The 27,587-nt window shown below is 45.3% G+C and overlaps 1 protein-coding gene across 2 annotated transcripts in view; it reads left to right on the forward strand.

The window, feature by feature from the left end:
• ube2h (ubiquitin-conjugating enzyme E2H (UBC8 homolog, yeast)) overlaps nt 1-26,995 on the forward strand; it is a 37,688-nt gene extending 10,693 nt beyond the window's left edge. Inside the window, exons 2-7 of one of the 2 annotated variants that reach the window (XM_046296838.1) lie at nt 13,468-13,544; nt 16,850-16,921; nt 17,129-17,168; nt 18,971-19,023; nt 22,617-22,745; nt 23,156-26,995. In XM_046296838.1, coding sequence (XP_046152794.1) covers nt 13,468-13,544; nt 16,850-16,921; nt 17,129-17,168; nt 18,971-19,023; nt 22,617-22,745; nt 23,156-23,280 — 496 coding nt within the window. In that variant the 3' untranslated portion in view covers nt 23,281-26,995. Of the gene's footprint in view, nt 1-13,467; nt 13,545-16,846; nt 16,922-17,128; nt 17,169-18,970; nt 19,024-22,616; nt 22,746-23,155 lie in introns of both variants that reach the window. The other variant, XM_046296837.1, reaches the window with a different exon arrangement.
• The last annotated feature ends 592 nt before the right edge of the window (nt 26,996-27,587 follow it).

Raw genomic sequence — 27,587 nt, forward strand, 5'->3', positions numbered from 1 at the left:
CGCCTGTCTTTTTAAATGTATTTTATTTTACCTTTATTTAACCAGGTAGGCTAGTTGAGAACACCTTTATTTAACCAGGTAGGCTAGTTGAGAACACCTTTATTTAACCAGGTAGGCTAGTTGAGAACACCTTTATTTAACCAGGTAGGCTAGTTGAGAACACCTTTATTTAACCAGGTAGGCTAGTTGAGAACACCTTTATTTAACCAGGTAGGCTAGTTGAGAACACCTTTATTTAACCAGGTAGGCTAGTTGAGAACAAGTTCTTATTTGTAACTGACAGTTAGACTTACAGGTTATGTCGTTGTCTTTTGTTTGAATTGTGTATGTGTCCGCTGTGCGGGGGAAATGATAATACAAGCGGAACTACGTAGCCAATACTGGTGTAACGGGGATCCTTATTGTAGCAACACACTTTTGGAGGGAAGGCAATCCTGCGCTGCGTTAGCTAAGTTTTCATGTCATCGGGTGTAGTTCATAAAGGTTGAAGAGCGTATGTTAGGATGAAGTGTGAATTCATGCCAGGAATAATAAGTGTGAAGTTTGATTTCCTCCCTTCTGTAATAAGCAGCCAATGAGGTATTTTTTTCCTTTATTCATGTGTTTAATCTGAACCCGTTATAACGCCGGTTAAACTGTTATGTATGTAAGCACTTCAGAGTTATACCAAGCTAATAAGTCACTCGTAAGATAAGGTTGTAAGAGTGTGCTTAACTGTATTTTTTCATTGACTTTATAGTTCTCACGGAAGGTGATAATTCTGACTAAAACTACAGAATAAAGCCGCCAGTTAAAATCAAGGAACGGTTGTGCTCGTGGTTACTGAAGGGAGCTACAACTGCGACCTGGCCAAGATAAAGCAAAGCAGTTCGACACATACAACAACAGTTACACATGGAATAAACTAAACATACAGTAGATACGTCTATATACAGTGTGTGCAAATGAGGTAGGATAAGGGAGATCAGGCAATAAATAGGCCATGGTGACGAAGTAATTACAATATAGAAATTAAACACTGGAATGGTAGATGTGCAGGAGATGAATGTGCAAGTAGAGATAATGGGGTGCAAAGGAGCAAGATGGATAAATAAATACAGTATGGGGAGGAGGTTGTTGAATGGGCTATGTACAGGTGCAGTGATCTGTGAGCTGCTCTGACAGCTGGTGCTTAAAGCTAGTGAGGGAGATGTGAGTCTCCAGCTTCAGTGATTTTTGCAGTTCATTCCAGTCATTGGCAGCAGAGAACTGGAAGGAAAGGCGGCCAAATGAAGAATTGGCTTTGGGGGTGACCAGTGAGATATACCTGCTGGAGCGTGTGCTACGGCTGGGTGCTGCTATGGTGACCAGTGAGCTGAGATAAGGCGGGGCTTTACCTAGTAGAGTCTTGTAGATGACCTGGAGCCAGTGGGTCTCTTAAGTGTTGATGACAGTAAAATGGCTAACTTGGTGGCTCCTCAGGAGTTTGGCTCTGCTACCACCCTTGAAACCAGTGAAGGCGCTAGCTAAATGCTATATACTCCAGAGGCTGTTAGCTCTGTGAACCCAGCTCTGTCAGTGCAGGCTAATGCTTGGCTAACTTTCCAGCAAACAGCTGCAGTCGTGTCCGTGATTCAATAAGGAGTTAATGAGCAATAAGGGGGGATGAAGTGATAGATCAGGGCGGGGGATGAAGTGATAGATCAGGGCGGGGGAGAAGTGATAGATCAGGGCAGGGCGGGGGGTGAAGTGATAGATCAGGGGGGGGGTAGAAGGGCGGGGGATGATAGATCAGGGCGGGGGGATGAAGTGATAGATCAGGGCGGGGGATGAAGTGATAGATCAGGGCAGGGGGGGGATGAAGTGATAGATCAGGGCGGGGGATGAAGTGATAGATCAGGGCGGGGGATGAAGTGATAGATCAGGGCGGGGGGATGAAGTGATAGATCAGGGCGGGGGCATGAAGTGATAGATCAGGGCGGGGGCATGAAGTGATAGATCAGGGATCAGGGCGGGGGAGAAGTGATAGATCAGGGGGGGGGGAGGTGATAGATCAGGGCGGGGGAGAAGTGATAGATCAGGGCGGGGGCGGGGGGTAGAAGTGATAGATCAGGGCGGGGGAGAAGTGATAGATCAGGGCGGGGGAGAAGTGATAGATCAGGGCGGGGGAGAAGTGATAGATCAGGGCAGGGGGGAGAAGTGATAGATCAGGGCGGGGGAGGGGGAGAAGTGATAGATCAGGGCGGGGGAGAAGTGATAGATCAGGGCGGGGGGTGAAGTGATAGATCAGGGCGGGGGGAGAAGTGATAGATCAGGGCGGGGGGGGGTGAAGTGATAGATCAGGGGGGGGGGTGAAGTGATAGATCAGGGCGGGGGGAGAAGTGATAGATCAGGGGGGGGGGTGAAGTGATAGATCAGGGCGGGGGGGAGAAGTGATAGATCAGGGCAGGGGGGGGGATGAAGTGATAGATCAGGGCGGGGGGGGGGATGAAGTGATAGATCAGGGCGGGGGGAGAAGTGATAGATCAGGGCGGGGGGAGAAGTGATAGATCAGGGCGGGGAGCAGGTCAGTGGAGTTTCCTGGCGGTGTACTATGGGGAGTTTTAGTTTGGTGGCGAGCAGATTTAATCACGCTCGGAGAGGCCCTACTTTTCCTCGTGTTGCCGTGGCCTCTGTCGAGGACTGTTGCCATGCTACACTGGCAGCCTGTGTTGTGTTTTGTGTTCCTAGACTCAGTGTAGTGAGGTCACTCACAGTAATCCTGCTTGGCATTGGCACATGGCAACACTTTCTTTCGCTCTCTATAATGCCCTATGTCAGAGAGTGGACCCGTCATGTGAGAAAGGACAGCATTGTTGCTTGCTTATTTTTGTGGAGTTCAGCACTCTATGTCCAAATATTGGCGGTGCTTTTTTGAACTTGCGTCTTTCTCTAGTTCTTTCTCAGTCTTCCTCCTCACCCTTAAGGACTACTTTGTTTCCTGCCTTTCATCTGCAAGGCCTTTGATTGCACATGGGGCCCAGAGAGAGAGGGTGTGTGTACGTGCCTGTGTTCAGAAGCACTATTCACCACTGAACGTTGGTGGAAGGTGGCGGTGCACATCTGAGAAGGGCATCTGAGTTCACCCTTTCAAGTAGTCATTTGCTCTATCCTGCCCGGAGTGCAAGATGGGGAAGGGTTTTCTGTTTTGGGTCTATTCTCTTGGTCCTTTAAGCCAGGCAAACTCAATCAAGCACAAATAATGTAGGTAATCCATGTAGGCAGGTAATCAGGGGGAATTAATGAGCTGACCATGGCATGGGTAGTTCGTAAATATTTGTCCCGCCGTACAAGGCCGGTGTAAAAGGGTACAGTGTTCCAAATGGCACCCTATTCCCTACATAGTGCACTATTTTTCACCAGAGCCATATTCCCTACATAGTGTGGCATTAATGGTGGGAGGTATATGCTGCCTGCCTGCCAGCCCTTGGCCTCTGCTCTGCTCTCTCAGCATGTTTATGGTTTCATCATCCTCTACTCACTCACACCGTGACATCACTGTAGCCATCGGCCCTGCAGTGTGCTGTGATGTCATTTGGATTTGTTATGATCACCAGATCTGCTGTGAGGCTAGGTCAGCATTCACCAGGCTGAGCTCTCGCTCTCAAATCTTGGCTCTGCAAGAATTTGGAAGTGGGCCTGATACGCTCCACAGATAGAATGGGACAGCCATCTTTCTTTTGTCTGTTTATGTTGGTGGGAGTTCAATCAGGAGATGTTTTTGTCTGGTCTGCATTCCTCTTGAAGAGAGCTGACTTCACTTCACCTCAGTGTTCAGCCAATGTCGTGTCAGGTCTCTGAATAACTTCCCCATTACTTTGCTTTCTAAATTGGGAAAATGTTTGAGTGGTTACACCACATTATAGCACACAGCCATTTATTATAATTATCGTGTTTGTTTTCAGTCTTTTTGCTCTGGGGATATTTTTAGTCCGGGTGGGTCAGAGAGGGACGGTAGTATTGGTCAGAATGGCCTGAGGGGCTAGGTCCTTAGGCAAGATGTGATGTCTAGACCAGACCAAACTAGTGTTGGTGAGTGTCCAAACAGAATACATTAAAAACATGTCTGTTGTCTCACAGGGAAGCCAATTGATTGAGCCCCTGAGGTATTAGATTATGTGTGTGCGTAACGGGATATTGACCTAATGGCCCTCCGCAGATTATGACTAAATCTATACATATCCCAGGTGGGGGGGATGGAGGGGTGCTTAGTGACGAGATGGGAGAAAACAGGAGGGATGAAAGGAAGGAGAGGGTGAGTTAGGGACTGCTTCTCCTGTGTCATCATAATGCCATATGTCAAACTGGAGTTTGTATGGAGTGGAAGTTTGTATGGAATTGTTAGCAAATTGCGGTAGGGCTTGAGAAGCAAGGTAAACCTGCTTATCTCATCTCCCTCTGTTTTAGTAGCTGTCAGGCTGGATAGCCAACTGTCTTCTGCTACATCTTCTCACATCGTCCGTCAGTCAGTGTCACAGTTGGAGATTAGGCAGGTTAGTAGCCCAACACCCTCTTAACACCTGAGCTGCCCTCACATCACTGTGTGTGGAGTTGACAATGACATGGATTTATTTTCTGGCCAGGAAGAATGAGTGAATAAATTGCTACACAGCTTCCTGGGCTGTCTCAATAAAAAAAACAGTGGGATCTGACCGTAAAACTGTCACTCAATCATGACGGATGGTAAGACCCTTGACATGAATCCATCGGTAGACGGGTTTGTTCACAGGCCACTGGGTGTGGAGGGAGAGAGTGTGTTTCTTGCTGTGTGAATGTGTTTTTGTGCATGCAGGATTCGTGTGTGTTTTGTGTTCATGTTGTGTGTGTGACAAGACAATAGGACCTCTGCCACGTGTCATTGGGCCAGGCAGGGCTAGTGTTGGCAGGCCGGCTCTGCTCTGTAGGAGATGTAGCTCGATCACCTGTTTAGTGGCCATGCTCAATATGCCCAGTGTCAGTCAGTCTGTGAGGCGACTGCTGGTCACTACTGCTGACTCAACCCCATTAATAACCCTAACCCCCCTTCTCCTCCTCCCTACCCTCCCTCCAACACATCCCTTTCCCATCCTCAAGGGGAACATTTGTCTCCTAGTAAACACACTAGTAATTCCCTACTGGTAGATTCCCCTGATATGAAGGCTGGATAAACATAGAGATAAAGCCAAAGAGTAGGCCCAAGCTTTTTGATAAAACAACCATTTTGATCCCTGGTCTTGAATTGTGTTCAGACAGACTCCTATAGACATGTACAGCACATGAAGGGTTTGTTTTGTCAATAAGTAGAGGTCGACCGGTTAATCGGAATGGCCGATTTCAAGTTTTCATAACAACAGGAAATCGGTATTTTTGGATGCCGATTTGGCCTATTATTTTTTTGAATCTTTTTTTTACACCTTTATTTAACTAGACAAGTCAGTTAAGAACACATGCTTATTTATAGTGACTGCCTAGGAACAGTGGGTTAACTGCCTTGTTCAGGGGCAGAACGACAGATTTTTACCTTGTCAGCTCAGGGATTCAATCTTGCAACCTTACAGTTAACAAGGCCAACGCTCCTAACCACCTGCCTCACGAGGAGCCTGCCTGTTACGCGAATGCAGTAAGAAGCCAAGGTAAGATGCTAGCTAGCATTAAACTTAATCACTAGTTATAACTACACATGGTTGATGATATTACTAGTTTATCTAGCATGTCCTGCGTTGCATATAATCGATGCGGTGCGGTCGTTGCTCCAACGTGTACCTAACCATAAACATCAATCCCTTTCTTAATATCAATACACAGAAGTATCTTTAAACCTAGATAAGAGCGTCTGCTAAATGACTTAAATGTAAAAGAAATCCAGGTTAGCAGGCAATATTAACCAGGTGTTCATTGCACGCAGAGTCAGGGTATATGCAACAGTTTGGGCCGCTTGGCTCGTTGCGAACTAATTTGCCAGAATGTTATGTAATTATGACATAACATTGAAGGTTGTGCAATGTAACAGGAATATTTAGACTTATGGATGCCACCCGTTAGATAAAATACGGAACGGTTCCCAATTTCACTGAAAGAATAAACATTTTGTATTCAAGATAGGTCATTAATATGGTCGAATCCGGAAACTAAGGCTCGTATTTCTGTCTGTTATAATTAAGTCTATGATTTGATAAAGCGGTGGTAGGCAGCAGGCTCGTAAGCATTTATTCAAACAGCACTTTTGTGTGTTTTGCCAGCAGCTCTTCGCTGTGCCTCAAGCATTGTGCTGTTTATGACTTCAAGCCTATCAACTCCAGAGATTAGGCTGGTGTAACCGATGTGAAATGGCTAGCTAGTTAGCGGGGTGCGGGCTAATGGCGTTTCAAACGTCACTCGCTCTGATTCTTGGAGTAGTTGTTCCCCTTGCTCTGCAAGGGCCGCGGTTTTTGTGGAGCGATGGGTAACGCTGCTTCGAGGGTGGCTGTTGTCGATGTGTTCCTGGTTCGAGCCCAGGTAGGAGCGAGGAGAGTGACGGAAGCTATACTGTTACACTGGCAATACTAAAGTGCCTATAAGAACATCCAAAGGTATGTGAAATACAAATCGTATAGAGAGAAATAGTCCTATAATAACTACAACCTAAATCTTGTTACCTGGGAATATTGAAGACTCATGTTAAAAGGAACCACCAGCTTTCATATGTTCTCATGTTCTGAGCAAGGAACTTAAACGTTAGCTTTCTTACATGGCACATATTGCACTTTTACTTTCTTCAATACTTTGTTTTTGCATTATTTAAACCAAATTTAAGATGTTTCATTTTATTTGAGGCTAAATAGATTTTATTGATGTATTATATATTAAGTTAAAATAAGTGTTCATTCAGTATTGTTGTAATTGTCATCATTACGAATACATTTTTAAAAATTGGATGATTAATCGGTATCTGATTTATTTTGGCCCTCCAATAATCGGTATCGGTGTAAAAAATCATAATCGGTCGACCTCTACTCAAGTGTGTACATTGTATCCTCGTTAAGGGATAAGTTCTAGGCTGACATGCTAATCAGACCGCACACGCACCATCACTCGCATGTTGATTTTGTCCACACCAGACGCGATCAGGACACGCAGTTTGAAATATCAAAAACTCTGAATCAACAATATTAATTTGGGGACAGGTCGAAAAGCATTAAAGATTTATGGTAATTTAGCTAGATAGCTCGCTGTTGCTAGCTAATTTGTCCTGGGATATGAACATTGGGCTGTTATTTTACCTGAAATGCACAAGGGCCTCTACTCTGACAATTAGGTCACAGTTAAAAGGGTCAACAGAGTCTGTTTCTAGTCATCTCGTTTCCCGTTTCTAGTAAGCTTCTTCTTTGGACTTTATATGACGGTTGGCAACCAACTTTAAGGTGCATTACCACTACCGACTGGAGTATGAACTTCAGTTCATCTTTCCATCACCCGGCCTCTTGAGTGGTGCAGAGGTCTAAAGCACTGCATCAGTGCTAGCTGTGCCATTAGAGATTCTGGATTCGAGTCCAGGCATTGTTGCAGCCGACCGCGAGACCCATGGCGCGGCGCACAATTGACACAGCGTCATCCGGTTTAGGGGAAGGTTTGGCCGGCACGTATGTCCTTGTCCCATCGCGCACTAGCAACTCCTGTGGCGGGCCGGGTGTAGTGCATGCTGACACGGTCGCCAGGTGTACAGTGTTTCCTCCTACACACTGGTGCGGCTGGCTTCCGGGTTAAGTGGGCATTGGGTCAAGAAGCAGTGCGGTGCGGCTTGGTTGTGTTTCGGAGGACGGACGGCTCTCCACCTTCAACTCTCCCGTGTCGTCCATACGGGAGTTGCAGCGATGAGACAAGACTAACTACAAATTGGATACCACAATATTGGGGAGATAAAGGGATACAAAAATATATATTTAGATTTTTTTATTCTTTCAATCACCCATATGCTCCTAAAAACCAATGCGAGGGCTCGTGGGTATATGCTCCTAAAAAACAACTATGAGGAGATGGGAGAGGCGGGACTTACAGTGCATCAAGCATCACAAACAAAATTTAGCGCATGAGCAGTGTGGCTGCCATGATTGAGTAACATGTATGTGTAAAAGTATTTTGTGACGCGAGCGGTGTGATCAGCGTGTTAGCAGTATTGCTGGCTGGCTGCGGTTTCCTTTAACTTCATCAAATCAAATGATGTCTGTATTGTATTAGACTCTGTCAACGCCTTGTTTTGATATTGTGTGATCCAAAATGGCTATCGGTTGCTACCCAACACACTACAATACTTCCTTTCTGAGAGCAACACTTCTTGTGACATGCTCGGGACTCACTCAATCTGCCCTTGCATGTTCTGCAGAGCTTAAAATAACCTTCAGTTTGATTTAACCCTTTGGGTGTGGGTCACTACTCCACTAATGGGATCCCAGCCTACTCTGTCAGGATCCACAGCCAGCTGCTGCTGTGTGTCAAAACATGATGGCTCTCTGTTTGAATCACTCTCTTTTTTTTTCTTCTCCCTCTTCCTTTCTCTTTTGTTGCTTTTCTCTCTCTTTTGCTGCTTTTCTCTAGCCCCCCCTGCTCTTCTCTATCCCCCCCGCGTGCTCTTCTCTATCTCCCCCGCGTGCTCTTCTCTATCTCCCCGCGCGCTCTTCTCTATCTCCCCTGCGCGCTCTTCTCTATCTCCCCCGCGCGCTCTTCTCTATCCCCCCGCGCTCTTCTCTATCCCCCCGCGCTCTTCTCTATCCCCCCCGCGCGCTCTTCTCTAGCCCCCCCCCGCGCGCTCTTCTCTATCCCCCCGCGCTCTTCTCTATCCCCCCGCGCTCTTCTCTATCCCCCGCGCGCTCTTCTCTAGCCTGCCCCCCCGCGCTCTTCTCTAGCTCTCTCCCCCCTCAGCCAGTGGGTAATCTCTCTGATGAATCTAGCTTTTATGTACTGGAGTGGGATGTAGACTAAAATCTCTGTATGATGGGATATCATGACCCCATACTGTACTGAGTGGTAACGGGAGATGGGGGATAACATGACCCCATACTGTACTGAGTGGTAATGGGAGATGGGGGATAACATGACCCCATACTGTACTGAGTGGTAACGGGAGATAACATGACCCCATTCTGTACTGAGTGGTAACGGGAGATCACATGACCCCATACTGTACTGAGTGGTAAACAGGAGATTGGGGATAACATGACCCCATACTGTACTGAGTGGTAACGGGAGATGGGGGATAACATGACCCCATACTGTACTGAGTGGTAACGGGAGATAACATGACCTCATACTGTACTGAGTGGTAACGGGAGATAACATGACCTCATACTGTACTGAGTGGTAACGGGAGATAACATGACCTCATACTGTACTGAGTGGTAACGGGAGATAACATGACCTCATACTGTACTGAGTGGTAACGGGAGATAACATGACCTCATACTGTACTGAGTGGTAACGGAGATAACATGAGTACTGAGTGGGGGGATAACATGACCCCATACTGTACTGAGTGGTAACGGGAGATGGGGGATAACATGACCCCATACTGTACTGAGTGGTAACGGGAGATGGGGGATAACATGACCCCATACTGTACTGAGTGGTAACGGGAGATGGGGGATAACATGACCTCATACTGTACTGAGTGGTAACGGGAGATAACATGACCCCATACTGTACTGAGTGGTAACGGGAGATGGGGGATAACATGACCCCATACTGTACTGAGTGGTAACGGGAGATGGGGGATAACATGACCCCATACTGTACTGAGTGGTAACGGGAGATGGGGATAACATGACCCCATACTGTACTGAGGGGTAACGGGAGATAACATGACCTCATACTGTACTGAGTGGTAACGGGAGATGGGGGATATCATGACCCCATACTGTACTGAGTGGTAACGGGAGATGGGGGATATCATGACCCCATACTGTACTGAGTGGTAACTGGAGATGGGGGATAACATGACCCCATACTGTACTGAGTGGTAACGGGAGATGGGGGATATCATGACCCCATACTGTACTGAGTGGTAACTGGAGATGGGGGATAACATGACCCCATACTGTACTGAGTGGTAACTGGAGATGGGGGATATCATGACCCCATACTGTACTGAGTGGTAACGGGAGATGGGGGATATCATGACCCCATACTGTACTGAGTGGTAACGGGAGATGGGGGATATCATGACCCCATACTGTACTGAATGGTAACGGGAGATGGGGGATATCATGACCCCATACTGTACTGAGTGGTAACGGGAGATGGGGGATATCATGACCCCATACTGTACTGAGTGGTAACGGGAGATGGGGGATATCACGACCCCATACTGTACTGAGTGGTAACAGGAGATAACATGACCCCATACTGTACTGAGTGGTAACTGGAGATGGGGGATATCATGACCCCATACTGTACTGAGTGGTAACGGGAGATGGGGGATATCATGACCCCATACTGTACTGAGTGGTAACTGGAGATGGGGGATATCATGACCCCATACTGTACTGAGTGGTAACTGGAGATGGGGGATATCATGACCCCATACTGTACTGAGTGGTAACTGGAGATGGGGGATATCATGACCCCATACTGTACTGAGTGGTAACTGGAGATGGGGGATAACATGACCCCATACTGTACTGAGTGGTAACTGGAGATGGGGGATAACATGACCCCATACTGTACTGAGTGGTAACGGGAGATAACATGACCTCATACTGTACTGAGTGGTAACGGGAGATAACATGACCCCATACTGTACTGAGTGGTAATGGGAGATAACATGACCTCATACTGTACTGAGTGGTAACGGGAGATAACATGACCCCATACTGTACTGAGTGGTAACGGGAGATAACATGACCTCATACTGTACTGAGTGGTAACGGGAGATAACATGACCCCATACTGTACTGAGTGGTAACTGGAGATGGGAGATAACATGACCCCATACTGTACTGAGTGGTAACTGGAGATGGGGGATAACATGACCCCATACTGTACTGAGTGGTAACGGGAGATAACATGACCTCATACTGTACTGAGTGGTAACTGGAGATGGGGGATATCATGACCCCATACTGTACTGAGTGGTAACTGGAGATGGGGGATATCATGACCCCATACTGTACTTAGTGGTAACTGGAGATGGGGGATATCATGACCCCATACTGTACTGAGTGGTAACTGGAGATGGGGGATATCATGACCCCATACTGTACTGAGTGGTAACTGGAGATGGGGGATATCATGACCCCATACTGTACTGAGTGGTAACTGGAGATGGGGGATATCATGACCCCATACTGTACTGAGTGGTAACTGGAGATGGGGATATCATGACCCCATACTGTACTGAGTGGTAACTGGAGATGGGGGATATCATGACCCCATACTGTACTGAGTGGTAACTGGAGATGGGGGATATCATGACCCCATACTGTACTGAGTGGTAACTGGAGATGGGGGATATCATGACCCCATACTGTACTGAGTGGTAACTGGAGATGGGGGATATCATGACCCCATACTGTACTGAGTGGTAACTGGAGATGGGGGATATCATGACCCCATACTGTACTGAGTGGTAACTGGAGATGGGGGATATCATGACCCCATACTGTACTGAGTGGTAACTGGAGATGGGGGATAACATGACCCCATACTGTACTGAGTGGTAACAGGAGATAACATGACCCCATACTGTACTGAGTGGTAACTGGAGATGGGGGATATCATGACCCCATACTGTACTGAGTGGTAACTGGAGATGGGGGATAACATGACCCCATACTGTACTGAGTGGTAACTGGAGATGGGGGATAACATGACCCCATACTGTACTGAGTGGTAACGGGAGATAACATGACCCCATACTGTACTGAGTGGTAACGGGAGATAACATGACCTCATACTGTACTGAGTGGTAACGGGAGATAACATGACCCCATACTGTACTGAGTGGTAACGGGAGATAACATGACCCCATACTGTACTGAGTGGTAACGGGAGATAACATGACCTCATACTGTACTGAGTGGTAACGGGAGATAACATGACCCCATACTGTACTGAGTGGTAACTGGAGATGGGGGATAACATGACCCCATACTGTACTGAGTGGTAACGGGAGATAACATGACCTCATACTGTACTGAGTGGTAACGGGAGATGGGGGATAACATGACCCCATACTGTACTGAGTGGTAACTGGAGATGGGGGATAACATGACCCCATACTGTACTGAGTGGTAACTGGAGATGGGGGATATCATGACCCCATACTGTACTGAGTGGTAACTGGAGATGGGGGATATCATGACCCCATACTGTACTTAGTGGTAACTGGAGATGGGGGATATCATGACCCCATACTGTACTGAGTGGTAACTGGAGATGGGGGATATCATGACCCCATACTGTACTGAGTGGTAACTGGAGATGGGGGATATCATGACCCCATACTGTACTGAGTGGTAACTGGAGATGGGGGATATCATGACCCCATACTGTACTGAGTGGTAACGGGAGATGGGGGATATCATGACCCCATACTGTACTGAGTGGTAACGGGAGATGGGGGATATCCTTTTCTTAACCTGTTGAGCTAAGGGGTAGGGGGCACCCTATTCCCTACATAGTACACTACTTTTGACCAAGTAGTGCACTATATATGGAATAGGCTGCCATTTGGGATGAAATCCTCAGTGATTACTGCAATTAACTCTGTGTATTTGGAGTCGTGGGCATTAAATGGCCAGAAGAGGAGAGATCCACCTGAAGACTGGCAGATTATCCAACGTCTCGTGGAAATAGAATTTAAACCGGTATGTCACACTCCAGATGAGGGAGTCAAACACATGAGAAACACACGCCTAGTCCCAGATCTGTATGTGCCACTCTTGATTCAGCCGCCAGCTCTGACTATTGTTCAACATGTCATGTATGGCAGGACAACGATAGCACCAGGACTGTTGCCTAAAGATGCAGATTATGGACCAGGCTAGAGATGGGCAAATCTCATAATCCCTTTACATAACTGGTTAAAGACAACACCACACAAAGCAACAGAACACCACCTTTCGGTTACTGGCCCAACGCTCTAACCACTAGGCTACCTGCCACCCAAAATAGTTGTCAACAATCTAAGCCAACCCGTCAGTTTTTGTCCATAGTTGCGCACGTTGTTGGTTTTGTTGCTAAACGACCAACCCGTTTATAGTGTTCTCTCCTCAACTCTCCTGTGAAGAAGCTTGTGATGACATTTCACAGAGAAAGCTTTTCCCCATCAGAAGGTGCATTATCATATTAATGAGGTCAAACATTTCTGTGACCCAAAACAAAGAGAAATGAGAGATTGTATGATTTATTTAGCTGCAGCCTCCTCTATCGTTTCAGGTTGTTTTGTCATTCAAATCCAGTGTGTCCAATATCCATTATCCTTAACCTCCTTCTACACAGCATCGAGAGCAAGCACGAAGTCACAATCCTCAGTGGACTCAATGAATTTGTAGTGAAGTTTTATGGACAACAAGGAAGTAAGTGTATTTTATGTTATGGAAATGTTTCTGTCCTATTTACCTATTAACTGCCTTCTGTTCAAGATGCCATTTTGAAGTCCCGCCCCTAATCAAATAACTAAGACATTCTCCATTGTTAAAGTGATCTCCTAGTTCATTACAAAATGAATCCCAGACTAAACCACTGAGGTCTGAAAGCGTCTGACAAACGTTGACTTTGAAATGAAAAAACCACTAATTATCACAGGTTTCAAGTGTTTGTTCATATGTCATGAATCACTATCATGTCTGAAGTTTACTCATAAGAGTACCACAACAGACATTGAGTTATGATGGTCCTGTTGGACTGAAGCCCTCAGGTCAGCTGCCACAGGAATGTCTGCCTCCTGGTCTGAATGCTGAGTGAAGTTCGAGGGCAGGGTGTGAAATGGATTGGAACGTGGCCTGTACAGAAGGTGTAGGTGGAGATTCTTCTCACCATGTTCTTCACAACGTCTGTACCACCAAGCCCTCGCCTGATTGCACAGCAATAGAGAGGAAGTTTGTGTTGTTATGAATCATACAACCGCATTCTGGGAAATTTCTCTTTGGAGTGTGTACACGTGTGTGTGTGTGTGTGTGTGTGTGTGTGTGTGTGTGTGTGTGTGTGTGTGTGTGTGTGTGTGTGTGTGTGTGTGTGTGTGTGTGTGTGTGTGTGTGTGTTCTGCACGCATGTGCTGTCGCGTTCCAGTTCGGCACGACCCTCTGGTTCTGCACCTGGTATTCTGGTAGTTCTGGACCCACACAAGCCCTCTCTATTGGGACCCAGTCATGGGATGTCTTTATATTATGGAGATTGATCTGGAAGTAAACAGCTCTTCGCTGCCTATGGCTAAAGTACATTACTGTGTAGAATCAAAGGAAAATCACTGCCAGTGGTATGGAAATCAGTGGTATGGAGCAGACTGTTCATCTGACTGTTAATGTCAGTGGTATGGAGTAGACTGATGTCAGTGGTATGGAGTAGACTGATGTCAGTGGTATGGAGTAGACTGATGTCAGTGGTATGGAGTAGACTGATGTCAGTGGTATGGAGTAGACTGATGTCAGTGGTATGGAGTAGACTGATGTCAGTGGTATAGAGTAGACTGATGTCAGTGGTATAGAGTAGACTGATGTCAGTGATGTCAGTGGGTCTGTAGACTGATGTCAGTGGAGTAGACTGATGTCAGTGGTATAGAGTAGACTGATGTCAGTGGTATGGAGTAGACTGATGTCAGTGGTATAGAGTAGACTGATGTCAGTGGTACTGATGAGTGGTATAGACTGATGTCAGTGGTATGGAGTAGACTGATGTCAGTGGTATGGAGTAGACTGATGTCAGTGGTATGGAGTAGACTGATGTCAGTGGTATGGAGTAGACTGATGTCAGTGGTATGGAGTAGACTGATGTCAGTGGTATGGAGTAGACTGATGTCAGTGGTATGGAGTAGACTGATGTCAGTGGTATGGAGTAGACTGATGTCAGTGGTATGGAGTAGACTGATGTCAGTGGTATGGAGTAGACTGATGTCAGTGGTATGGAGTAGACTGATGTCAGTGGTATGGAGTAGACTGATGTCAGTGGTATGGAGTAGACTGATGTCAGTGGTATGGAGTAGACTGTTCATCTGACTGTTAATGTCAGTGGTATAGAGTAGACTGATGTCAGTGGTATGAGTAGTCAGTGGTCTAGAAAACTGATGTCAGTGGTATGGAGTAGACTGATGTCAGTAATGTCAGTGGTCTAGAGAACCACTGATGTCAGTGGTATAGAGTAGACTGTTCATCTGACTGTCTAGAAAACCACTGTTGATGTCAGTGGTCTAGAGAACCACTGTTGTTGTCAGTGGTCTAGAGAACCACTGTTGATGTCAGTGGTCTAGAGAACCACTGTTGATGTCAGTGGTCTAGAGAACCACTGTTGATGTCAGTGGTCTAGAGAACCACTGTTGATGTCAGTGGTCTAGAGAACCACTGTTGATGTCAGTGGTCTAGAGAACCACTGTTGATGTCAGTGGTCTAGAGAACCACTGTTGATGTCAGTGGTCTAGAGAACCACTGTTGATGTCAGTGGTCTAGAGAACCACTGTTGATGTCAGTGGTCTAGAGAACCACTGTTGATGTCAGTGGTCTAGAGAACCACTGTTGATGTCAGTGGTGTGGAGAACCACTGTTGTTGTCAGTGGTGTGGAGAACCACTGTTGTTGTCAGTGGTGTGGAGAACCACTGTTGTTGTCAGTGGTGTGGAGAACCACTGTTGTTGTCAGTGGTGTGGAGAACCACTGTTGATGTCAGTGGTGTGGAGAACCACTGTTGATGTCAGTGGTCTGGAGAACCACTGTTGATGTCAGTGGTCTAGAGAACCACTGTTGATGTCAGTAGTGTGGAGAACCACTGTTGATGTCAGTGGTGTGGAGAAGGCTGCTCCTCTAACCATTGTGAAGGGCTACAGCCTTGCAGTGTCAAATCCATAGGGTTTCTGTGGTTAAGTCTCTCTGCTGTAATCCCTGTGCTCATATTAAGTATCTCCCTCAATGTCATTAGTACATAAGCCTGCCAGACCTGGGTTGAATTACTATTTCAGATCTCAATTACTTTCACATGCATTCAGAGTATTCATATCTTACATTTGAAAAGACAAGTTGTTGAAGATTTTAATGTATTTGGAAATACACTTGGAAAGTAGTTGATATACTCAAATACACTCCCATGTATTTGAAAATGCTGTCAACTATTATTATTATTTTTTTACAAATAATCATTCAAATACTCCAAAAGTACTTTTTTGGGCTATGCATTTGAAAATACTCATAGTTTATTTTATGTTTAAATACCAGATACTGTGAACCCAGTACTGAATCCTACATGATGTCTATGCACATGTGTGGGAAAAAGGCACCGCACATTGCATTCTATGTTCCTAATGTGGTTTATTGGTGAAAATGTTGGTCACCAATCAACCAGATGGCAGCATGGGTCTAGATTGCGACCTGCAGAGTCTCATAGGTCTAGATTGCGACCTGCAGAGTCTCATAGGTCTAGATTGCGACCTGCAGAGTCTCATAGGTCTAGATTGCGACCTGCAGAGTCTCATAGGTCTAGATTGCGACCTGCAGAGTCTCATAGGTCTAGATTGCGACCTGCAGAGTCTCATAGGTCTAGATTGCGACCCGCAGAGTCTCTAATTCTACCATTTACTGTTTTGATGTCCATTGGCTGCTCAAAGACAGTGGATGTGCATGTGATCTTTTCTTGTAGCATGTCTTATCTCCCTTCTCTCTCTGTCTACTCCCATCCAGCAGCGTACGAGGGGGGCGTATGGAAGGTGCGAGTAGATCTACCGGACAAATACCCTTTCAAATCCCCATCAATAGGTAGGGGGATGGCATAGAGCCAGTAGGGGTTAATTTCTCAGTTGACACACACAAAAAAATTATAGATGGATATGTATTGTTATTGTCACAAACACGGGATAGGTGCAGTTTTACAGGGTCAGTCGTTGTAGTACGGCTCCCTGTTACTAGAAGTAACCTGTAACATCTGTAGTTGACTTGCGTATTGTTTTTCTCTTCCGTTTGCAGGATTCATGAATAAAATCTTCCATCCCAACATCGATGAAGCGTAAGTTGATCACGACTTCTGATTTGAAAGGAACACTGAAATAGTAGAGGGTGCCCTCTCATGAGACTCATCACCTTAACCTTGTCTTGTGTTGCTGGAACCAATGGCAGCAGGGAGCTTTTCTAATCACATCTATCTGAACCTCTCTGGGATATGTGGGACGGTAGCGTCCCACCTGGCCAACATCCAGTGACAATGCAGAGCTCCAAATTCAAATAAACTACTATAAAAATTTAACTGATGAATTTAACAAATTCAATATTCCAAATTAAAGCTACACTTGTTGTGAATCCAGCCAACGTGTCAGATTTAAAACATGCTTTACGGCGAAAGCAAACGATGCTATTATCTGAGGATAGCACCCCAGTAAACAAAGAGAAAAGCATATTTCAACCCTGCAGCCGCGACACAAAACTCAGAAATAAAAATATAATTAATGCCTTACCTTTGACGAGCTTCTTCTGTTGGCACTCCAATATGTCCCATAAACATCACAAATGGTCCTTTTTATTAGATTAATTCCGTCAATATATATACAAAATGTTAATTTATTTGGCGCGTTTGATCCAGAAAAACACAGGTTCCAACTTGCGCAACGTCACTACAAAATTTCTCAAAAGTTACCTGTAAGCATTGTCCAAACATTTCAAACTACTTTTTTAATAATATAATAATAATATATGCCATTTAGCAGACGCTTTTATCCAAAGCGACTTACAGTCATGTGTGCATACATTCTACGTATGGGTGGTCCCGGGGATCGAACCCACTACCCTGGCGTTACAAGCGCCATGCTCTACCAACTGAGCTACAGGAACACTACAACTTAAGGTATATTTTAACGTATATAATCAATCAAATTGAAGACTGGATGATCTGTGTTCAATACTGGGGGAAAACAAAGTGGAGCGTGCTTTCAGGTCACCTCTAACAAAGAGTACACTTCCCTCGAGCCTCATTCTGAACAGTGTTACTACTTCATTTCTCAAAGGAAAAACCTCAACCAATTTCTAAACTGTTGACATCCAGTGGAAGTGATAGGAACTGCAGGAAAGTCCATTTAGAAATCTGTATTCCCAATGAAAACCATTGAAAAGAGTGACCTCCAAAAAACAATCATTCTGAACGGTTTATCCTCTGGGTTTTGCCTGCCAAATAAGTTCTGTTATACACACAGACATGATTCAAACAGTTTTAGGAACTTCAGTGTTTTCTATCCAAATCGACTAATAATATGCATATCTTAGCTTCTGGGTCTGAGTAGCAGGCCGTTTACATTGGACACGCTTTTCATCCGGATGTGAAAATGCTGCCCACTGTCCCAAAGAAGTTAAACCACCAGCCCTGACCTTAACCCTGGCCCTAACCTTTTGACCCTAACCCGTAAATAAGAATGAATAGCTAATGAGCTTCCGCAAGCATCTAGTGATGACCCCACCTGCATACCCATCTCTAAGGTCTTGTAACGTAATCTAATTCAATTTCATTGAATTTCCATTGAAGGACATCAATGGTTTGTTTGGCTCGTCTCCCAGATCAAATGGTGAGAGGGGGCACTGGAGGATCTAAAGCACAGAACAACAGGCTGATCCTTTACGTTAACTGACCATAATAATCTGGTGTGAATACAAATCATCAAAACACTCATGATGAAAACACTGCCTCAAGCATTTCAGTGGCTCATTTTTAAGGAATGTAATTCCCCTCATCCACCAACCTCACTTTGGGGTGCTCCTCGTGCTGTGTAGAGAGGAAGTGTCTGAGAGCCTCCTCCTTAACCCTTTCTCTTCTCTCATCTCCAGGTCAGGAACCGTGTGTTTAGATGTCATCAACCAGACGTGGACAGCCCTTTACGGTGAGTGGGGTGGCTCAGAGCTTGGATGTTTTGGAGGTGTGTGTAGGTGAATTTGTGTTTTTGTCTATGCGTATGTGAGACATGGGCCACGGCTCCCCTGTCCAGTGTGAAAGAAAACAAACACGACCGCTGGCATCACTGGAGAAACAAGTGTAAAAAGTGGTGGGTGTGGCTTCATATAGGAGGCAGCATGGTCAGTTCTCCTGTAATCCTCTTACTGGTGGGTGTGGCTTCATGTAGGAGGCAGCATGGTCAGTTCTCCTGTAATCCTCTTACTGGTGGGTGTGGCTTCATATAGGAGGCAGCATGGTCAGTTCTCCTGTAATCCTCTTACTGGTGGGTGTGGCTTCATGTAGGAGGCAGCACGGTCAGTTCTCCTGTAATCCTCTTACTGGTGGGTGTGGCTTCAATAGGAGGAGGCTGTAATCCTCTTACTGGTGGGTGTGGCTTCATGTAGGAGGCAGCACGGTCAGTTCTCCTGTAATCCTCTTACTGGTGGGTGTGGCTTCATATAGGAGGCAGCATGGTCAGTTCTCCTGTAATCCTCTTACTGGTGGGTGTGGCTTCATATAGGAGGCAGCATGGTCAGTTCTCCTGTAATCCTCTTACTGGTGGGTGTGGCTTCATGTAGGAGGCAGCACGGTCAGTTCTCCTGTAATCCTCTTACTGGTGGGTGGCTTCATGTGTGGCTTCATATAGGAGGCAGCATGGCTGTAATCCTCTTACTGGTGGGTGTGGCTTCATATAGGAGGCAGCATGGTCAGTTCTCCTGTAATCCTCTTACTGGTGGGTGTGGCTTCATGTAGGAGGCAGCACGGTCAGTTCTCCTGTAATCCTCTTACTGGTGGGTGGCTTCATGTAGGAGGCAGCACGGGTTCTCCTGTAATCCTCTTACTGGTGGGTGTGGCTTCATGTAGGAGCAGCACGGCAGTTCTCCTGTAATCCTCAGTTCTCCTGTAATCCTCTTACTGGTGGGTGTGGCTTCATGGAGGGCAGGTCAGTTCTCCTGTAATCCTCTTACTGGTGGGTGTGGCTTCATGTTCAGTTCTCCTGTAATCCTCTTACTGGTGGGTGGGTGTGGCTTCATGGTAGGAGGCAGCAGTTCTCCTGTAATCCTCTTACTGGTGGGTGTGGCTTCATGTAGGAGGCAGCACGGTCAGTTCTCCTGTAATCCTCTTACTGGTGGGTGTGGCTTCATGTAGGAGGCAGCATGGTCAGTTCTCCTGTAATCCTCTTACTGGTAGGTGTGGCTTCATGTAGGAGGCAGCATGGTCAGTTCTCCTGTAATCCTCTTACTGGTGGGTGTGGCTTCATGTAGGAGGCAGCATGGTCAGTTCTCCTGTAATCCTCTTACTGGTGGGTGTGGCTTCATGTAGGAGGCAGCATGGTCAGTTCTCCTGTAATCCTCTTACTGGTGGGTGTGGCTTCATGTAGGAGGCAGCACGGGTTCTCCTGTAATCCTCTTCTCCTGTAATCTCCTGTAATCCTCTTACTGGTGGGTGTGGCTTCATGTAGGAGGCAGACGGTCAGTTCTCCTGTAATCCTCTTACTGGTGGGTGTGGCTTCATGTAGGAGGCAGCACGGTCAGTTCTCCTGTAATCCTCTTACTGGTGGGTGTGGCTTCATGTAGGAGGCAGCACGGTCAGTTCTCCTGTAATCCTCTTACTGGTGGGTGTGGCTTCATGTAGGAGGCAGCACGGTCAGTTCTCCTGTAATCCTCTTACTGGTGGGTGTGGCTTCATGTAGGAAGCAGCACGGTCATTTCTCCTGTAATCCTCTTACTGGTCTGTGTGGCTTCATGTAGGAGGCAGCACGGTCCGTTCTCCTGTAATCCTCTTACTGGTGGGTGTGGCTTCATGTAGGAAGCAGCACGCTCAGTTCTCCTGTAATCCTCTTACTGGTCTGTGTGGCTTCATGTAGGAGGCAGCACGGTCCGTTCTCCTGTAATCCTCTTACTGGTGCTAGAAGGCTAACAAGGTAATAGCCTGAGCCAGCAAATTCAGAAAACAGAGAGCCTAGCTGCTTCTCCTGATACTAATAATGAGCAACTCTTCAGCTGAGAGAACAAAACCGCACTGGTTGTCTCTGTCTCCCCCCTTCAAATCGCAATTAATTCCTCAGTAATAATGACCAGCCTCTCGGTCTGCAGGTTTTTTTCACTCCATCTTTGTACTTGATTGATGGAGTAAGGTCACTAATGAGTAAGGAACTCCCCTCACCTGGTTGTCTAGGTCTTAACTGAAAGGAGAGACCAAAACCAGCAGACACGGAGGGCCCCCCCAACTGATCAACAAGGTTAAGACAGGTTAAGACAGCAGCACACTGGTGTAAATGACCTTGTGATTATCCACAACAGATGGATTTCATTAGCCTTCACTGAGTTTTCACATTAACCCGTAAGGGACGCCAAACATTGCTGACCTCTGCAATTATAGAAACTGAAGGTTTTTAGAGACTAATCAATAAGGAACTGAATGGATTTCTTATCAGAAGATTACTGAATTATTGAAGTTCTGAAGCCTCCTGGTTCATTCCACACAGGGTTCGTTCTGTGTGTTCGAGATGAGTCACTCAAGTTGATTAGCTAATATGTTTGATTTGGCTATTGTGGACTTCCTGCAGTGTAATGGACTTTGAGAGCTCTAACAAATTACATTTCCAGAACTGTAGTGGAGGGCTTGGGACAAAAACAAGCCAATCAGTGAAGCATTGTCTACTCTAGGTCTAGGTCCTGATTGTGGGTAGGGAACATACACTGGGTTACAGTCAGTCTACAGTTTTACCCAGTAATGTATTTTCTCCTCATATTTGTACTTAACCAATAGTGACACCCAGTCAATGTATATAAACCCTGGATTGCTGATGCTGTGTATTGACCATCGAGAGGTTTTGAAGCCACCGGTCGGCCATATTGGCACTCCCCAGTATGAGCAGTCCTCCATAAGAATGACTGGAATTCTACAGTATTTAAATTAAATGTTTCAAGGACAAGATGACATGTATTTAATGATTTTGTTGTTGTTGTGGGGACAATAATATTAATCATCTTAAAAAATATACTTTTAAGGGAAAAATATATTTGTATTATGTTTAGCTCACATAATAGAATTACAAGTCTGTAATAGAGTAAACGTGGTAAAAACAAATGTAGACATTAATACATGTATTTCTATAGCTTCCAATGGTGGGGGAGTTCCAAGATGGAGCCTCTAGGGGTCATCTAGTGTGTATATAAAACATTGCACCCAGTAGACAGCTGCAGCGTTGCCCATTTTCCCGTTAAGTGCTCATTTTCTTGCAGAGACAAAGCAAGGCCTGCAACCGTATGTCCAGTGGAAGGTCCTTCCTCCGGCAGGATTTGTGTTTTATTTTTACATAGAGGCCCTTTTACATAGAGGCCCAATCCTAAAATGATTGGATAGGTGTAAGCAAGGGTTCTATTACATAACTATCACCTATCCAGTTATGTCAGAAAGGATGTTTGTTTTAAGAATGCTTTAATTGTAAAAGAGTCATATGTATGTTCATCGTGCCCTGTTTTATCGATAACATTCTGTTCTGTCTCTCTCTGCCTCTCTCGTCCACTCCCACAGATCTCACCAATATCTTTGAGTCGTTCCTGCCTCAGCTGCTGGCTTACCCCAACCCCATCGACCCGCTGAACGGAGACGCGGCCGCCATGTACCTCCACCGACCAGAGGAGTACAAACAGAAAATCAAAGGTATGCTTCTCTCCCTACGCCTTGCTTTCTCAGTGTTGTCTGTCTCAAGGGAATTCAGGAGTGCAGATGTTAATTTCAAACGTTGCGTAATGGGTCCATGTAGAATCAGGAGGCTCAGTAATGAAATGAATACTGGTCAATAATATACTTTGACGTACAGCAGCTACATTTTAGTTTTGTTTGTGCATTTAGTTGTATTACTGTTTGATCATGTGAAGTAGATGTCCCTGCCTTAAGCCAAAGTCTACCCTTTGTTCAGATTTGATATAGTAAAGTGTGTGTGTGTGTCTTGTCTATCACTCCTGGCTGTTGCTTTGTTCCCTGTTTTAAAGCGCCTGTCTGCTCCCTGGCTCGGAGCTCTTAGCCAATGAGGTTGAGTCTTACTGACCCTGCTGCCTTGCTCTCCACAGAGTACATCCAGAAATATGCAACAGAGGAGGCTCTCAAGGAGCAGGAGGAGGGCCAGGGCGACTCCTCATCGGAAAGCTCCATGTCGGATTTCTCTGAAGACGAAGCCCAGGATATGGAGTTGTAGTGATGGGAGACAACTCCCCTTTAAAACCACAGACTGTATGATTTCCTAACCATGAGAAAGCAGACATCATATTCATATAAGTTGATTTTTTTATTTTATTATTATTATTATTGCTAAAACAAGGATTTTTGTGGATATCAAGCCTCGGCGTATATCACACACCACCTGCTTTGTGTTTTTGCCATGTCCCAGTCGCGTTCTCCTCCTTCAATCCCTGTAAAGGTGTGTTGGACTTAGCAGTCCCCACATTCCACCGGTAGTTGGAATGTCCCCTTTGACCCGGTGACCTTTGGCCTTACCCTCACTGCACCAACGACCGGACAAAATGGAGACTAGCTCTATGGGCTGGGCTGAGTGGGAGGTGGGAGGTGGGCACTGGGGGATTTCCATTCTCTTTATCTCATGAATGTGTTGAAGAAGAGGAACTAGAGTTAGGTTATATTCATGGTCATGGCAATTATGGTCCATGTCTTCAGCCGAATTCGTACCTGTCTGGATTTGATTTGAATTGGACACATCAACCTGCCGGCTGTTGACTTGTCCTGCTAGACAGATGATTGGTTATTTTAAAGTAATATGAAAGAGGGGAATTGCAGCTTTAATATCTATTTTCTTTCACCAATGTTGTTTTTCTGGTGTTCATTTGTCATTTGTGCTTTTCATCTGGCTGGGGTTAGGAGCTGCCTGTGGTGTGTGTGCAGCACCTGGCTTGTACAGTGATACTTCACCTTTCTCATTAGAGCCTTATGAACCCAGCCAGCGCGTCAGTCAAAGCGCTGACATCGCTCTGAGCCTGTCCGAGCTGGTGTGGCTGTCGGACCACCTGTACCCCTTTAGAAAAGTACATCACTTCCTGGAACGCCATAGGTATTATGTATCCACTGAAGTTTGTTAGGGGTGAATACTGCCCAGAATGAGGGGTTGAACGCTGGTGTGTTGGAAAGTGAGGTAGAAGTGGCTGACCTTACCTCACCGGCTACAGCACAGACACCCAACAAATTCTCTTCTGCTCTGTTTTTGTAAAAGAAAAAAAAAGTTAAAGGAACGTAGAAAAAAATCGCAAGAAGCATTTTTGTATTTAAAAAAAACAAAAAATCACAAGGTTTTATTTCCTACAAACTCCTCCCTCCTAGATGATTTGGACCTTGTTTATTTTGGTGGCAAAGACAGGATTTTTTTTGGGGGGGGGGCATCATTCTGTACAGTTTGGGCATGATCCAGAAGTGATGTTGTGTTGGTCTGTATTGCGCTAGGCTAGTATAGGGCTCAACTAAAGTAGTACTGCTTGTGTGGCTACTGTCTGAGGTATTGAGTTGCTTTGTGTACAAGGCTTAGTGATTTACCTGGGTTACCCTTCACTCTTAGATGGGGGAAAATGCAGGTGGGGATATCTGCAGGTCTTTTTTTGGCTAACATTGTTGAAATGACCAACTTTGCCTATTGCTCGCGCTAAACTATGATATGTGTTTTTGACTTGATGTAGCGATAGTTAGTTTACTGGGCGGTGTCTTCAACTAAAGACATGTATGGGTCTCATAACTAAAACAACAATGGCTGATTTTAAGTTTGAAGGTAATGTCCATTGTAGGGTTTACATCAGATATAACATGGATCTATACCTGCTGGTCCCCTTCAGAGATGTACAGATCAACATGAGAGTGATTCCAGACAATCGCAATGAATTGACTGGTGGAGAAACTAGACTGAATGTATGATAGTCTGTGCAAAACAAAAGCATTGGGCCCGATGAAAGTATCAGACAATGCACAGTGTGATCAAGGCCACATTGGGATAGAGCTTGGATGGGAGACCATGTTTTTCCTTGTTTTTAATTTGTGTTCCCTAAAAGCTTGACTGTTCAAGGCTCCTAGATAAAGATGGTCAAATATGGATTGGGTTCCAATCCATTGCCTGGTGTAAGACAGGAACGTGGGTTTGGGGTTCCCATGTTTCCTCACAGGCCAAATGGAGCCTGCAAAAACTGAATGATGTCACAAGGATACGCAGCAGAGTACCTTGCAATTTGGCTTCTGCCGTTTCCTGAGCTGCCTATATTTATTCACTCTATATTGAAACCTTAGCTTTTCTTTCTCCTTTTTAATCAAATCATTTGCAGACCCCGCTGTTAAAGCAAAGGTGTATGTACTTAGGCTTCAGCCAAATTGTGTCATGCTGAAGAGAATTAGAACTTGAATTTTCTTTCTATTTTAAGTATTCAGTTTGGTTTTAATGATTTTGTTTTTTCTTCACATTTATGCAGTATTGTACTAAAGTGAAAGAGAAATAAATCCCATCAGAATAAGTGGAGAAAGGCAATGGAGGCCATTTTGTGTTTTGGACCCTTGCATAGAGGAGAAAATGTGATATTTCTGTATTTTTAAAGAGTGTTGTCCTTGTTATAACTATGTTGTTGTTTTATTTTCAAGCAGAAGTGTCGATGTTCCCACAAACAGGGTGATCCAAAGACTACATGTACTGTGGTCTGTTGCTATGGGAAACATTTTAGTTTTCTTTCACTCTTTTTTTTTATTCCCCCCAAACTAATTCAGTGATGAGGACTATTTATAACCTTTGTTTTTCTGTTTGTTTTTAATTCCCAAGTTGAGGACTCAATGACACTTACAATCCAAACATCTCCAATAAACATGAGTGTGCTTCCGTTGCAACTTTGATTCGACATTTATTTTTTAAAAGATTGTGAAAAAGTTTTACTGCTTGATTAGATTTTTAGCCCCTCGCTCTCTTAAATACATTAGACCATAGGTGTACCAATGTGAGATCTAATTTCCCCCAACACACTATCAGCACTGTCCAAGTCAACCTGTTCCAAGTAATATTGAGGTGGGAGGGGGCCAAACCACATGGTGGTACATAGCCCCACACACACACCCCCAATCTCTCACACACACCCAACCACACTTTGTGCGGAGAGTCATTACTGAGGGACTCAGCTGGTGGCTTCTGTCCAGGCTATTACATTAGAGGGGAAAGTAGAGGCCTGGCTTCCATCTGATCAACCATCGGCGCCCCCCCCTAGTCCTGTTTCGTGGCGTGACCCCTGACCCCTGTGTTGACTGTACTGTACCTCTCCCATGCACTTGTCTTGCATGCATCTGGTGTGGAGGGGCTCGATTCATCATGTGCACCTCACGTTCTGTCTTTGTGCTTCTCCAGAGTGGAATTCACCACACCCAGACACAGTCCTATTGCTTTCACTACAGGGGACATTGGACATACGGCATGGAAAATTGCTTAACAAAAAAACATTGTAGGAACTGTATTTGGTACCTGTCTACTACTTGAAAGTCGAGGGGTGTTTTTTAAATTTTTTTATCTGTCCTTGGTCTTATGTGAATTTCAGTCCTCTTCCTCCATCATCTCCTCTCTCTTCTACATTTTCTCTCCGTTTACTCTGCATTGTGAAGTGGGCATGCTTGTCACAAGACAGACGCTCTCTGTCAGAGGAGGCTGCTGGGAGGAGCTTAAGGAGGATGGGCTCATTGTAATGGCTGGAAGGGAATCAATGGAACGGTATCAAACACATGGAAACCACAACTCCGTTCCATTTATACCATTCCAGCCATTCCAATGAGCCCAACCTCCTATATCTCCTCCCGGCAGCCTCCACTGCTCTCTATCTACAGGATTATAACCTCATAAATAGTTGTGTATAAATGCTCTGTAAGTTCTTTTTTAAAATAAAACATTAACTGTGTATAAACTGTCAGTGTGTTTCAGTTTGGGGATTTTCCCCATCTAGCCCAGTATTTATAACACTCCCAGAGTAGATGTTTTTGTGTACAGTAGTAGTTTTCCCCCTCATCGTGTAGTGAACTGTGCATATGTATGCACATGAACCCTATCTACAACAGTTGGTTTCAGCTTAAACTTCAATTTAGAGAATAATTTGTCCCTTTATGAACGGTTGAGTTGATCTGCCTCGACTCAAAGTAGAGTTTTTAGATAATTGTAATGAACCAGAGTTGGAGCCCTGCCTTACACCTTTAATGGTTGTCGTACTTTTTATTACCGCTAGATGGCAGCCTTTCACTACAGTTCACTCTCCCACAACAGCGTACTTGTGTCAAACTCTCCGAAGAATGTGGACAACTGTTCCAAATTCCACATGAACAGCCAGGGTGCAGCGAATCCTGAGATTCAGGCTAGTATGCCAGGCCTAGGTGGCTGAAACCTGTTAATGACTACAACCAAAAATCTTTGTATTTCACAAGTTGATAGTTGAGTAAGTGAGCAGAAAGCTTGAGCCACACATTAACATTATTGAATATGTACCAGCTTGGAGTGTA

Source organism: Oncorhynchus gorbuscha, linkage group LG14 (genome assembly GCF_021184085.1).
Source record: "Oncorhynchus gorbuscha isolate QuinsamMale2020 ecotype Even-year linkage group LG14, OgorEven_v1.0, whole genome shotgun sequence".
NCBI lineage: Eukaryota > Metazoa > Chordata > Actinopteri > Salmoniformes > Salmonidae > Oncorhynchus > Oncorhynchus gorbuscha.